The sequence below is a fragment of the Salmo salar genome, unplaced genomic scaffold (assembly GCF_965601325.2).
Source record: "Salmo salar unplaced genomic scaffold, fSalSal1 ptg000360l, whole genome shotgun sequence".
NCBI lineage: Eukaryota > Metazoa > Chordata > Actinopteri > Salmoniformes > Salmonidae > Salmo > Salmo salar.
Genome location: NW_027675360.1, coordinates 1409347 through 1424839, shown reverse-complemented (window position 1 = coordinate 1424839; position 15493 = coordinate 1409347). Strand labels below are relative to the sequence as shown.

The window sequence follows — 15493 nt, the reverse complement described above, 5'->3', positions numbered from 1 at the left end:
CCAAAACAAGTTATTTCCCCCCAGGATCACACCGGTGAGCATATAGCTGAGGCCTCGCAGGACGCAAGCTGGGAAACTCCAAGAAAAGCATCCGGTTGCTATAACAACCGCCAACGGGAGCGACGTGGTCAGAGCGGTGGAGCTGAACGATGAGGATGCAGTGCTTCGGTCAGACTACACTTGGCTATTGGGGAGTGCAGTGTTATATTAAGGACTATTCACATATTTTACTTTAAAGAAAAAAACATATTAAAATATTAGTTTTTCATTATTTTCCTTTGTGTCTGTCTGCAACTTGTTTTGTTTTATGCTGCTGTCTTGGCCAAAAAATGATTAATAAAACACAAAACATAAAGTGTTAAAAGTAAAATCACTTACAATACAGGATGGTAGATTTCAGAACCATATTTATTAGGTTATTGGATAAGAATTAGTGATGCATTGATGTGTTTACCACTTTAATGTTACAGCTGGTAAAGGTGAGGTAATTATGACTTTAAAATGCTGGTTAGCCTGTTGATATCATCAAGGTAACATATTTAGTTATTATGATAGACTATAGTTTTTTCTCTGGATTGAAGAGCCAACTGCAAAGTAACTAGAAACTAATGTTGACACGTAGGTAGGCCTAAACATTGTGGAGTTTTTAGTGGAGTAGAAATATGAAGTAGCATTAAATACTAAGCATAAATACTAAGAACAACAACAAGAACGAAACATCAGTAAATGTACATACAGTATAGTCATCATTTATAAATTATACACAAATAATAATACATACAAATCACTTACAGGATTCAAATTCACAAAATAAATGAATATAATATTTGATATTTATGATTAGGACTGGCGTTGATTAAAAAAAATAAACTATGAAACAAGAAAATATTAATGTAGAATATTTCTAAAGCTTGATTTTGGAAAGCACTTAGTTGTATGAGTGTGTTAAAGTGAAAACAGAGTCAAATTTTCTCGCATAAGCACATTTGTTTAATAGTTTTTTTTATGTTTCTGACAGGACATGGCATGAATGACAAGCGCGTCACCCGGGCCATTTCTCTGTGCAAGAGAATTGTAAGCTGTTTTTGGTACAGCTGGAAGAAAAGGAGACATCTTGCTGAAGTCCAGATTCAGCTGGGTCTGCCAAGTCACCAACTCATAACCGAGTCTGCCACACGCTGGGGATCAAGGCAGCAGATGATAGAGAGTCCTGGAGCAGGAAGGAGCACTGGCCAAAGTCCTGTCTAATGACAAAAAGACCAGGCACCTTGTCCCTACCTGGCAGGACTTAGAGGTCCTAGAAACAGTCCAAAAGGTCCTGAAACCTCTCCAGGACTTTACCGATGCTTTGTCAGGTGAGGAGTACGTCACTCTATCATATGTAAAACCTGTGCTGCACCTTTTTAACGAAAGTCTCCTGGCATGTGAAGAGGGTGATAGCGAGCTTTGCAAATCGATCAAGACCAGCATTGTTGAGTACCTCAACCGCAAGTATTCTGACCCAGCCACTACTGACCTATTGGAGATGGCTTCATTTGTGGATCCACGCTTCAGGGCCACCTATATCCCAAGTGAAAAAGTTGATGCATTGAAGCACAGAGCTGTCTTGGAGGTGGAGACGCTACTGGCTGATCAGAGCAGCTGTCAACCGCCTTACCTACGTGTGCCAACTGTGCCTGAGCCTGCAGATGGAGAAGCAGCAGTGGCACCAAAAGCTAAGACACTGGCAAGCTTCTTCAAGCAGCGCACAGCCACCACCACTGCGCCATCAACCAAGAGGGAGGCTATTGAAAATGAACTGTCAAGTTACTTGCAGTCAGCAAGTGTGGAGAGTGACACTGATCCCCTCAAGTGGTGGAAGGATCATGAAGTTGTCTTTCCAGCTCTGAGCCACCTGGCAAAAAAAAGTATCTCTTGGTACCAGCTACCAGTTCACCCTCCGAAAGGGTTTTCAGCTGCAGTGGCAATATCGTGACCTGCCACAGAGCATCTCTGAAGCCGGATGCCGTTGACAGGCTGGTGTTTCTCGCACAAAATCTTTAAACGAAGGAGGACACGCTTGTCTTCTAATGTCTATCTCAAGACAGCATTACTGTTTATCAAAGTAAAAAAAGAGGGGGAAAATGTTTATTGAGTTGATAGTCTGTTTGTTGTGCAACTGGTTGAGGCTGTTCAGATAAGAAATTGAGTTAACAAAAAGCAAATGGTAATCTCAGGCTGATGTTTAAAAAACATTTTCTCAAACTGAGCACTTTATTTTGTTCTTTATTTATATATAATTGCTGCCCTTACTAGTGTTTGTCATATTTTATTATTTTGTAATGTTCGTTATTTGCATCTGTGGATTTGTTAGAAAGGAGAAGAAATCTGTAATTTGATTTTAATATAGCCATTTAAAGTTGTCAAACTAAAAAAAAGTTGACTTTTCTCATAAATATATATAATATTTATTTCAGAAAAAGATAGGCCTATTTTATTTTATAGGCTATTTTTTAATAAGATATTTGTATTTATTTAAATGTGCACCTTATGGAGCTTTGATTTCCAAAAAGGTCGTCCTGTTGTTCCACAGTGTTTATGTTTACATGTTATTGTTATTTGAACAGCTGAGCATTTAATCTGAACCAGGTGAAGAGCCCTGTTTATTATTTATTCATTTGATTTTTCAACTGTTCACTGAAATAGCCGCTTTCAATAAAACTACTTGAGACATGTCATATCTGGCTTTGACTTTGACTGAACATTTGCTCTCACTTTGCAGAAAAAATATCAGGATATATATCTTATATCGATATTCAGCCTAAATATATCACACACAGGAATACACACTCTGAGCCTGCACTTGCATGTTTTGCTCACCTCATTCTTTAAAAAAAAAATAGGTTTGAGTTGTGGTATCCACTCAGATTAAAGGTGGGTTCATCTGCTCTGTTCCCCAAGTGTGGTCTCCCTCAGATCCCAAGTTAGAGGGATCCCTCGTGCACCATTTACCCAGGTCGTCAGGAGCCAGGTCATTTACCCAGGTCGTCAGGAGCCAGGTCATTTACCCAGGTCATCAGGAGCCAGGTCATTTACCCAGGTCGTCAGGTCATTTACCCAGGTCGTCAGGAGCCAGGTCATTTACCCAGGTCGTCAGGTCATTTACCCAGGTCATCAGGAGCCAGGTCATTTACCCAGGTTGTCAGGAGCCAGGTCATTTACCCAGGTCATCAGGAGCCAGGTCATTTACCCAGGTCGCCAGGAGCCAGGTCATTTACCCAGGTCATCAGGAGCCAGGTTTTACCCAGGTCGTCAGGAGCCAGGTCATTTACCCAGGTCATCAGGAGCCAGGTCATTTACCCAGGTCATCAGGAGCCAGGTCATTTACCCAGGTCATCAGGAGCCAGGTCATTTACCCAGGTCGTCAGGAGCCAGGTCATTTACCCAGGTCATCAGGAGCCAGGTCATTTACCCAGGTCGTCAGGTCATTTACCCAGGTCATCAGGAGCCAGGTCATTTACCCAGGTCGTCAGGTCATTTACCCAGGTCGTCAGGAGCCAGGTCATTTACCCAGGTTGTCAGGAGCCAGGTCATTTACCCAGGTCATCAGGAGCCAGGTCATTTACCCAGGTCGTCAGGAGCCAGGTCATTTACCCAGGTCATCAGGAGCCAGGTCATTTACCCAGGTCATCAGGAGCCAGGTCATTTCCCCAGGTCATCAGGAGCCAGGTCATTTACCCAGGTCGTCAGGAGCCAGGTCATTTACCCAGGTTGTCAGGTCATTTACCCAGGTCATCAGGAGCCAGGTCATTTACCCAGGTCGTCAGGTCATTTACCCAGGTCGTCAGGAGCCAGGTCATTTACCCAGGTCGTCAGGTCATTTACCCAGGTTGTCAGGAGCCAGGTCATTTACCCAGGTCATCAGGAGCCAGGTCATTTACCCAAGTCGTCAGGAGCCAGGTCATTTACCCAGGTCATCAGGAGCCAGGTCATTTACCCAGGTCATCAGGAGCCAGGTCATTTACCCAGGTCATCAGGAGCCAGGTCATTTACCCAGGTCATCAGGAGCCAGGTCATTTACCCAGGTCATCAGGAGTCAGGTCATTTACCCAGGTCATCAGGAGTCAGGTCATTTACCCAGGTCATCAGGAGCCAGGTCATTTACCCAGGTCATCAGGAGCCAGGTCATTAGGTCATTTACCCAGGTCGTCAGGAGCCAGGTCATTTACCCAGGTCGTCAGGAGCCAGGTCATTTACCCAGGTCGTCAGGAGCCAGGTCATTTACCCAGGTCGTCAGGAGCCAGGTCATTTACCCAGGTCGTCAGGAGCCAGGTCATTTACCCAGGTCATCAGGAGTCAGGTCATTTACCCAGGTCATCAGGTCATTTACCCAGGTCATCAGGAGCCAGGTCATTTACCCAGGTCGTCAGGAGCCAGGTCATTTACCCAGGTCGTCAGGAGCCAGGTCATTTACCCAGGTCGTCAGGAGCCAGGTCATTTACCCAGGTCATCAGGTCATTTACCCAGGTCGTCAGGAGCCAGGTCATTTACCCAGGTCATCAGGAGTCAGGTCATGTACCCAGGTCATCAGGTCATCAGGAGCCAGGTCATTTACCCAGGTCATCAGGAGCCAGGTCATTTACCCAGGTCGTCAGGTCATTTACCCAGGTCATCAGGAGCCAGGTCATTTACCCAGGTCATCAGGAGCCAGGTCATTTACCCAGGTCATCAGGTCATTTACCCAGGTCATTTACCCAGGTCATCAGGAGCCAGGTCATTTACCCAGGTCATCAGGAGCCAGGTCATTTACCCAGGTCATCAGGTCATTTACCCAGGTCATCAGGTCATTTACCCAGGTCACCAGGAGCCAGGTCATTTACCCAGGTCGTCAGGAGCCAGGTCATTTACCCAGGTCATCAGGAGTCAGGTCATTTACCCAGGTCATCAGGAGCCAGGTCATTTACCCAGGTCGTCAGTCACCAAGTCAAGATTCACGTTCCCATCGCCAAATGTGGTTGTTAATTTCTTTAATATCAAATGAGACAAACTTATCACACAAGTCAGAGTTATTCTTAAACTAAATATTTATTCACTTATAAGGGAGCAGGTCAATATAACGTACACATATAAAGTGAATCAATTGAGTGCCCTACAATAATGATGGCTGGTGGACCCACGGGACAAAAGTACAAAGGTCTTTTATAGCCCTTTCAACCTACATGATGAACAACAGATGTATAGAACGGGTCACAAGGTTAAGATTTGTATGAAAGATACTTATAATTCTCAGCAGACAGTATCTGCTGTAAAAACAGTACTCTTTGTGTAGAGACCAGGGTCTGGCCCTGGGGTCATCTCTCCCTGGTACCATATAGAACAGAAACATTAACTCATGCTCTGGAATGTGGTCTCTTTAGGTTTTATCACCCAAAAGACATTGTAAATCTCCTGACAGTGTTTTCTCCCAGAGGCCCATCCTCAGTAGAACACACAGACACAATAGTTCTAAGAACCCTCTATTGTGTTGCATAAAACAACCATTTGATGCAATAAAAGTATTATAACAATGTTGCAGTTTTGCTCTCAGTGTCCACTGAAAGTTGACTAGTAACAACAACTGGGACCTAAAAGACACCCACCATGAGACCCACTAAATTTGCCCAAGAAGAGGAAAACAAAAGAAAAACCCACACCAAACTTAAAGACAGGAAGCAAACCAAAAAGGTGGAGCAACTAAAGGTGTTGACTCTCCACATGTATCAAGACAACTGGAGCACTGGGCCAGACACTCTTAAATAGAACCTGGACCAGCTCAGGTGAAACACCTTCCCACTAACGAGATGGACAAGCCAGCACAGGTGTAACACATACTGACTAACGAGGTGACACCAATCAGTGCGTCCTACGTGCTAACGAGCTAGACGGGCTAACGAGCTAGACGTGCTGACGGAGCTAGACGTGCTAACGAGCTAGACGTGCTAACGGGCTAGACGTGCTGACGGAGCTAGACGTGCTAACGAGCTAGACGTGCTGACGGAGCTAGACGTGCTAACGAGCTAGACGTGCTAACGAGCTAGACGTGCTAACGAGCTAGACGTGCTAACGAGCTAGACGTGGTAACGAGCTAGACGTGGTAACGAGCTAGACGTGCTAACGAGCTAGACGTGCTAACGAGCTAGACGTGGTAACGAGCTAGACGTGCTAACGAGCTAGACGTGCTAAAGTCCAACCTCAAAACATAAATGGAAAAACCAAAGCCTGTAACACCTTAAGACAACAAATATATCCTACATTTCTTTTGGACAAATTTGCTCACCACCAACAGAAAACAACTTAATTTCACATTATAATCAACTACAATGCTTCACCTTCACCAATATAAACATGGTGTCTACTGGCTGTCAACAATTAAAAAGAAGAAAAAAAACACGTATTTCTAAATAATAATATACAATAGTATCTTTTGTCCTTTTTCTTTCCATAGAATCCTTCCTAAAACTCACTAGCTTCTAGAACTCTCGTCTTCCTAAAACTCACTAGCTTCTAGAACTCTCGTCTTCCTAAAACTCACTAGCTTCTAGAACTCTTGTCTTCCTAAAACTCACTAGCTTCTAGAACTCTTGTCTTCCTAAAACTCACTAGCTTCTAGAACTCTCGTCTTCCTAAAACTCACTAGCTTCTAGAACTCTCGTCCCCTTGGAACGAGCCCAAACAAAACTCATCTCCAATACGGAAAAACATGCAGTCATAATAAATTGTGATCCATGGCAATGCACTGGCTAAACACAAAACACTCAACTTTTTAACTGCCCACCCTTGAGACAATCAGCAACCAAGTTGTCCTCACCACTGACATGTCTGATTTCAAGAGGAAACTCCTGCATTATCCATAGTAACTTTCCACCTCACTGCAGAGCTTCTCTCTCTTTTCAGGGTTCACTAGATAGGCATGTTGTTGGATCGGGGCCCAGTCCCCAATGTCATGCTCCAGTACATTTGGGTTGGCACATCTGAGAATGAACCCAGATATTCTAAAAACAGGGCAACAATGTCAATATAATTGTACCAAAAAATGGTCAGCTGGTTGCATAAATAATTATGATTACTAAATGTTACATAAATTGTAAATTTCAAAACCAAATGTACACCCCTTTGTTAATATGTATTGGCAATAATTCCCTTAATGGTGAGGCATGGAATAATAAAACGTGTTTTGACAAGTAGCAATAAATCACTGATATCCTTTAGGGGGGAAATCAGGTTGTACGTGCTGTTGAAACTAACACAACTAAAAAAACACATGGAAATGGGAGATATATTTTACCTCATTAGAGGACAACCTGCAGAAGACAGTCAGCTACATTTTGGAGTGATACATTTAAATTTAGGGGTCACTAAACAAAGGAACACAACACTTATTTGTCATCACTCATCGATATCATGCTAAAATCATTTGTGCAAGAGGAGGGAGATGAGGTTGCACATCCTGTTAAAACTAACAGCTCAAAAACCACACGGAATCTGGGAATAATGTGTACATCCCTGGTCAGAGGACAATTTGTAGAAAACAGCTAGCTACATTTTGAAGTGTTGCATTTTGATTCAAGTGGGTCACCAACATGGTAAGTGTAACACAGCTCTTTTTTTGTTAGTCACTTTTTATTAAATCTCATAAATAGTAACTCTTCCATTACAGAGCCTGGATTTTCCCCCTGAGGCTAATATCCATATCATGCTGAAATCAATAGAACAGGGAACAAACGTTTAGGGTTCTACATTGTGACATCATTAAAATACTCCTACTACAATGTTAAAACATTCTACATTGTGACATTATATCATTGATATCATGAAACAACTCATTCATGTATTTTCTGATGTTTGATCAGATGTCTTTTACCGGAGAATCTCTTGTCACACTGATCACAGCTATAAGGTTTCTCTCCTGTGTGTGTTCTCTGGTGTCGAGTCAGACAGCCAGATGTAGTAAAACTCTTCCCACATTGACCACAGCTATAAGGTTTATCTCCTGCGTGTCTTCTCTGGTGTCGAGTCAGAGAGCAGGATGCAGCAAAACTCTTCCCACATTGATCACAGCTGAAAGGTTTCTCTCCTGTGTGTATTCTCTGGTGTAGAGTCAGAGAGAAAGATGAAGTAAAACTCTTCCCACATTGAGTACAGCTAAAAGGTTTCTCTCCTGTGTGGGTTCTCTGATGAATTTTAATGCCTGACGAAGAGGTGAATCTCTTCCCACAGTCAGAGCAGCAGTGAGATCTCTTCCCTGTGGATCTCTGCAGGTGTTTCTTGAGGTGTTTTGATCTGGAGAGACAGCCAGATGTTGTAAAACTCTTCCCACATTGACCACAGCTATAAGGTTTCTCTCCTGTGTGTCTTCTCTGGTGTCGAGTCAGAGAGCCAGATGTAGTAAAACTCTTCCCACATTGATCACAACTATAAGGTTTCTCTCCTGTGTGTGTTCTTTGGTGTAGAGTAAGATAGCCAGATGTAGTAAAACTCTTCCCACATTGACCACAGCTATAAGGTTTCTCTCCTGTGTGTCTTCTCTGGTGTCGAGTCAGAGAGCCAAATGTAGTAAAACTCTTCCCACATTGACCACAACTATAAGGTTTATCTCCTGTGTGTGTTCTCTGGTGTAGAGTCAGAGAGCCAGATGCAGCAAAACTCTTCCCACATTGATCACAGCTATATTGTTTCTCTTCTGTGTGTGTTCTCTGGTGTAATATCAGGCTGTCTGGCCAAGTAAAACTCTTCCCACATTGATTACAGCTATAAGGTTTCTCTCCTGTGTGTACTCGCTGGTGTCTAGTCAGATGGCAAGATGAAATATAAGTCTTCCCACATTGATCACAGCTATAAGGTTTCTCTCCTGTGTGTGTTCTCTGGTGTACAGTCAGGTCACTAGATGAAATAAAACTTTTCACACATTGATTACAACTAAAAGATTTCTCTCCTGTGTGTATCCTCTGGTGTGATAACAGGTTGCTTGACTGAGTAAAACTCTTCCCACATTCAGTACAGCTGTACGGTTTCTCTCCTGTGTGTATTCTCTGGTGTAGAGTCAGAGAGAAAGATGTAGTAAAACTCTTCCCACATTGATCACAGCTGTAAGGTTTCTCTCCAGTGTGAATTCTCAGGTGTACTTTTAGTGCTTTTAATCTTAAGTAACTCTTCCCACAATCAAAACAGTGGTGAGATTTCGCTCCTGTGTGTGTTCGCTGGTGTATTTTAAGTTCTGATGAAGATTTGCAATGTTTTCCACAGTCAGAGCAGCAGATAGATTTCTTCCCTGTGGGTCTCTGCTGGTGTTTCTTGAGGTGATAGAATCTGGACAGGCTCTTCTCTGACTCGTTAGCATCATGATGTTGAGGCTCCCCAGAGGATCCATGATAGTCACGTCTCTCTCCTGTGTGAACAAGTCAGACAGATAGTTAAAGGCTCACAACAGCAGAAATCCACTGAAAAAGGTGATGCCAACAGCGTAGCCATGATACTGTACAACAATTGACGTCTGTAATGAATGTTAAAATTACTTGACAATTGTCTTAAGACAGTCAAGTGAGCAACAATAGTCATATTTAGTCTTGTTTTCACATTAGTAGTAACTAGAAATAAGTAAAAGGTGTTGAACTCCTAAGCAGTGTGCCAGGCGACTTTTGTTCTCAAATATAGGCACCTTTCTGTGTTTCCTAATATTGCGACAAGGGCGATGCGCACACAATTTGATTGCAGAAACACCTCCCTGCTAATGCAGAAACTGCTAGTTATGTATGTAGTATATCTGCCTGGAGCAAAAATGGTGAGCAAGTGGCCTAAGCTGTGCCATTAGAGATTCTGGGTTCGAGTCCAAGCTCTGAGGCCCATGGGCTAGGTGGCACCAAATCGTCCCACCTACGTAACAGCCAGTTGAATCCTGTGGCGCGATTTTCAAATACCTTAGAAATGCTATTACTTCAATTTCTCAAACATATGACTATTTTACAGCATTTTAAAGACAAGACTCTCGTTAATCTAACCACACTGTCCGATTTCAAAAAGTCTTTACAACGAAAGCAAAACATTAGATTATGTCAGCAGAGTACCCAGCCAGAAATAATCAGACACCCATTTTTCAAGCTAGCATATAATGTCACAAAAACCCAGAAGACAGCTAAATGCAGCACTAACCTTTGATGATCTTCATCAGATGACACACCTAGGACATTATGTTATACAATACATGCATGTTTTGTTCAATCAAGTTCATATATATATCAAAAAACAGCTTTTTACATTAGCATGTGACGTTCAGAACTAGCATACCCCCCGCAAACTTCCGGGGAATTTACTAACAATTTACTAAATTACTCACGATAAACGTTTACAAAAAGCATAACAATTATTTTAAGAATTATAGATACAGAACTCCTCTATGCACTCGATATGTCCGATTTGAAAATAGCTTTTTGGTGAAAGCACATTTTGCAATATTCTAAGTACATAGCCCAGCCATCACGGGCTAGCTATTTAGACACCCGGCAAGTTTAGCCTTCACCAAAATCAGATTTACTATAAGAAAAATGTTATTACCTTTCCTGTTCTTCATCAGAATGCACTCCCAGGACTTCTACTTCAATAACAAATGTAGGTTTGGTCCCAAATAATCCATCGTTATATCCAAACAGCGGCGTTTTGTTCGTGCGTTCTAGACACTATCCGAAATGGTAAATACGGGTCGTGCGCATGGCGCATTTCGTGACAAAAAAATTCTAAATATTTCATTACCGTACTTCGAAGCATGTCAACCGCTGTTTAAAATCAATTTTTATGCAATTTATCTCGTAAAAAAGCGATAATATTCCGACCGGGAATCTACGTTTCGGTAAATAGAGGGAAAAACAGAAAGACGGGGAGGCCAGTGCACGAGCCTAAGCCCTTTGTCCTCTGATAGACCACTTAGCAAAAGCGCTCGTGTGTTTCAGCCAGGGCTTTGAATTACGTCATTCAGGTTTTTCCCGGGCTCTGAGAGCCCATTGGAGCCGTGGGAAGTGTCACGTTACCGCAGAGTTGTTTTGGGAAGAGATGTCAAAGAAAGCCAATAAATGGTCAGACAGGCCACTTCCTGTAAAGGAATCTCACAGGTTTTGGCCTGCCATATGAGTTCTGTTATACTCACAGACACCATTCAAACAGTTTTAGAAACTTTAGGGTGTTTTATATCCATATATAATAAGTATATGCATATTCTAGTTACTGGGTAGGATTAGTAACCAGATTAAATCGGGTAAGTTTTTTATCCGGCCGTTTAAATACTGCCCCCCAGCCCTAACAGGTTAAATCCACACCTCGCTGGAAGCCCCGCATTCCACAGGTGATGAGCGTGAGACTTGGATATATTCCTTAAATGATTTAATCCTTAAATGTAATACCTCACTTCACCGACCCAGGAAGTGGAGGAGCCAAACAGGTGTTGTAACTCGTTCATAACTGGCAAGCAGATCGGTAGAAATGGTAAGATAAATTGGCACTTCAAACGGAAATGGAAAAAGTTTGCCTATTTTACCGGAAACTCCAGGAGCATTACGTCAGAATTAACGAAGGCCAGCAGCAGGTGGGGAATTGGTTATTTTCTTCTGGTTATATTGACCTCTGGCTTCCTCAAGTCATTTGTGTGTGTTAATTATTTAATCAAACGCTTGAAGCATCAGTTCAATTCAAGTTCTGCACATACAGTTGATTTTATTAAACACATGGGGAGTGTCTATATGAACAAATACACGTCATAACATTTCAACCAATCAATTGGTAGAAAGAAAATACAATTTTTTTTTTAAATCTGCCCTAGAACATACAACATACATGCATTCAGACCCCTTCCCTTTTTACACATTTTTATTATGAAATAGATTTTTTTTTCAATTATCAATTTTCAGACAATACCTCATAAAGACATCACAATACCCCATAAAAGTGAGAAAAAAAGTTTAGAAATGCTTGTATATATATATATATATATATATATATATATATATATCTCTAGGTCATGCCAGTAGGCTACAGTAGGTTGTATCTCTCTAGGTCATGCCAGTAGGTTACAGTAGGTTGTAACTCTCTAGGTCATGCCAGTAGGTTACAGTAGGTTGTAACTCCCTAGGTCATGCCAGTAGGTTGTATCTCTCTAGGTCATGCCAGTAGGTTACAGTAGGTTGTATCTCTCTAGGTCATGCCAGTAGGTTACAGTAGGTTGAATCTCTCTAGGTCATGCCAGTAGGTTACAGTAGGTTGTAACTCTCTAGGTCATGCCAGTAGGTTACAGTAGGTTGTATCTCTCTAGATCATGCCAGTAGGTTACAGTAGGTTGTAACTCTCTAGGTCATGCCAGTAGGTTACAGTAGGTTGTAACTCTCTAGGTCATGCCAGTAGGTTACAGTAGGTTGTATCTCTCTAGGTCATGCCAGTAGGTTACAGTAGGTTGTATCTCTCTAGATCATGCCAGTAGGTTACAGTAGGTTGTAACTCTCTAGGTCATGCCAGTAGGTTACAGTAGGTTGTATCTCTCTAGGTCATGCCAGTAGGTTACAGTAGGTTGTAACTCTCTAGGTCATGCCAGTAGGTTACAGTAGGTTGTATCTCTCTAGGTCATGCCAGTAGGCTACAGTAGGTTGTAACTCTCTAGGTCATTCCAGTAGGTTACAGTAGGTTGTAACTCTCTAGGTCATGCCAGTAGGTTACAGTAGGTTGTAACTCTCTAGGTCATGCCAGTAGGTTACAGTAGGTTGTAACACTCTAGGTCATGCCAGTAGGTTACAGTAGGTTGTATCTCTCTAGGTCATGCCAGTAGGTTACAGTAGGTTGTATCTCTCTAGGTCATGGCAGTAGGCTACAGTAGGTTGTATCTCTCTAGGTCATGGCAGTAGGTTACAGTAGGTTGTAACTCTCTAGGTCATGCCAGGAGGCTACAGTAGGTTGTATCTCTCTAGGTCATGCCAGTAGGTAGTATCTCTCTAGGTCATGCCAGTAGGTTACAGTAGGTTGTATCTCTCTAGGTCATGCCAGTAGGTTACAGTAGGTTGTATCTCTCTAGGTCATGCCAGTAGGCTACAGTAGGTTGTATCTCTCTAGGTCATGCCAGTAGGTTGTATCTCTCTAGGTCATGCCAGTAGGTTACAGTAGGTTGTATCCAAGTGGAAACAATTATCAACCCAATGTGGAAAGTGTTGAATTTGGTCAACAACAAAATGAATGGCTTATTTGCTACGTGAGGTTTACTTGCTCTAACAGAAGTTTCGTAGTGATTAAGTTGTTACGTGGACACGTGACATACCGACAACTTTGATAAAAACACTATAGGAGTTGTCTTCAGATCGCTATGCATATTCATGCTAGTAGCTTAGCATCTCTCTCCATTGAATACAGGCGGTTGACGACAACAACCCTCATAGAATATAAACAATAGATTACAATAATAAGATGTATCCACCAATCCAAAGACAGGATAGGCGGGAGATAGACAACCCACAGTGCAGCTTTGTGGACAACGACTCCCCTTGTCAGGACGGAGAGACATCTTGTCAGTATATCCATAATCTTTGGTGTAGCCAACCCAACTCTCACATGGCTCTATTGGGGGTCACGGTGTGTAGTAAAACATCACTACATTAAAATCACTACATGCCGTGGCCCCCCAGTCTGCGGTCAGTAGATAGACCCTCCTCAAATATATATGTTAAGTCACTTTTTGGAAACGGAACGGAGAAAACAAGGGGTAGCTTGTCTCTACGTCGTCTGATTCTAGACATATCAGTCATCATCCCAGATCCCTCCGTTGAAGAGGTATTGACGAGCCAACTCCGAATATCCAAAGTTAAAAACGAATTGAAGGTGGTACTTACTGGTGTTAATCAGATCTCCTATCTCCTCTTCTTCATCTTCATCTTTCAATGTGACAGTAATCTCTCCTTCCTTCTTCACTCCAAAAACAGCATCATCCTCTTCTTCCTCTTGTTTAACTGAAACGTCTTTCTCTTCATCTTTCACTGTAACAGCCTCACCCTCTACTTCTTGTTTTACTGTAACATCCTCCTCTTCCTTCTCCTCTTTCACGACAATGTTCAGCCCCAGAGCTTCTTTCTCCGTCCAGCAGACGTCCTCTTCTTTAACAGGAGGGGAGTAGTTTAGGGAGCTCATGGTCGGGGATGTTAGATAGCTAGCTATCATTAGCGACTAGGCTAATGCTAACTTAACCAGCCAGCTACTATAGCTGACTAATACACAATAACGTAATATTAAATTAAATAGGTTAACAAGTAGATACGACAGAAGTGTGTCTAAAACACAGTAGCTAATATAGACCGAAAGCGTATAAATAGGTTGAATATTTCGGCTATGTTGTCTAGCAAGCTACCGAGGTGGTTGACGAGCTGTTTATGAAGAACCGTCCACTAGATTATACGTCACGCTGCAGCATCGCCTGAAAGACGCACATCGCCGTCTGCTGACTGGAGGGAAACGCAGTTGAGGATCAGATTTTATTTTCAGACAAAGATTATTTTACATGGATTTAAATAAATAATACTATTATATTGAGACATACAAATACCTGAATGTGCTGATTGATTAGTGCGAATAAAAAATGTTTACCACAGCATATTTATGGAACCGTCTTAAAACTGCAACGCAAACAATTGCCTGTAAATGAAAAATATCAATTCCTTCTCAACTACGTTGCATAGAGATCAAAATAAATTTGACACTGTAAAGAGACCTCTTCTCTCCAATACAATTAGTCACTTTTTTTTTTACTTCTATAAAATCTACAAAATGTAAAATAAATCACTTAAAATAAAAAATACTTAAAAAAAACATCAATATCTTCCACCCCATAAGACTTTCATGAATACAACCAACTGTTATTGGTTCAGGGACGTCATGCCTTCAATCAACTGCAATTATGTTTGGACTTTTGGACATAACAAATGAAGTCAAATTGAAAACAGTATTGGTATTGTTGAATTAGGTTTTTAGAATAGCAAGCTAGGACTGATGGTTTGGTTATCTAAACTAGCAAGTATGTTTGTTTGGTTACCAAGGCAACTATTGTAGCTATCTAGTAAACTTGCTAGCTACTTCAGTGGATGTTGAACTCATTTCCACCGGCAAATGAACACATTTCTACCAGCAAATGTGTTAAATTATAGCCATGGTATAAAAGGGATAATCAACTCAGGGCTTTATGGTTCTCTGGAAAATAATGCAAATCCATGGAAGGTCAGTTCCACAGTGTTCATTATTTACCATAGAACACATAGTCCCTCGTTGATTATCCCTGACATAACTTTATGAGCTGGATTTGCCTTTCTTTGCAACAGTGGAAGCTGCTGAGGAGACGACAGCTCATAATAATGGTTGGAATGGAGTCAATGGAGTGGTATCAACCCATCAAAGATGTGGTTTCCATGTGTTTGATACCACTCAATTGACTTCATTCCAGAAATTATTATGAGCTGTCCTCCCCTCA

General features: G+C 41.8%; 1 protein-coding gene across 1 annotated transcript; it reads right to left on the bottom strand.

Annotated features, from left to right (window-relative positions):
• Positions 1–7781: 7781 nt before the first annotated feature.
• Positions 7782–14405, bottom strand: LOC145875836 (uncharacterized). Its single transcript, XM_082971640.1, has 2 exons — positions 13869–14405; positions 7782–9403 (listed from the first exon to the last, which is right to left on the bottom strand). The coding sequence occupies exons 1-2, from the start codon at positions 14191–14193 to the stop codon at positions 7839–7841; spliced, it is 1890 nt and encodes a 629-aa protein (XP_082827766.1). The 5' UTR covers positions 14194–14405; the 3' UTR covers positions 7782–7838.
• Between the last annotated feature and the right edge of the window lie 1088 nt (positions 14406–15493).

Coding starts and splice junctions, on each gene's coding strand:
- LOC145875836 (XM_082971640.1), bottom strand. CDS start 14,193: ATGATAGCTAGCTATCTAACATCCCCGACCATGAGCTCCCTAAACTAC. Junction 9,404..13,868: donor AGGAGATCTGATTAACACCA/GTAAGTACCACC, acceptor TTGTTCACACAG/GAGAGAGACGTGACTATCAT.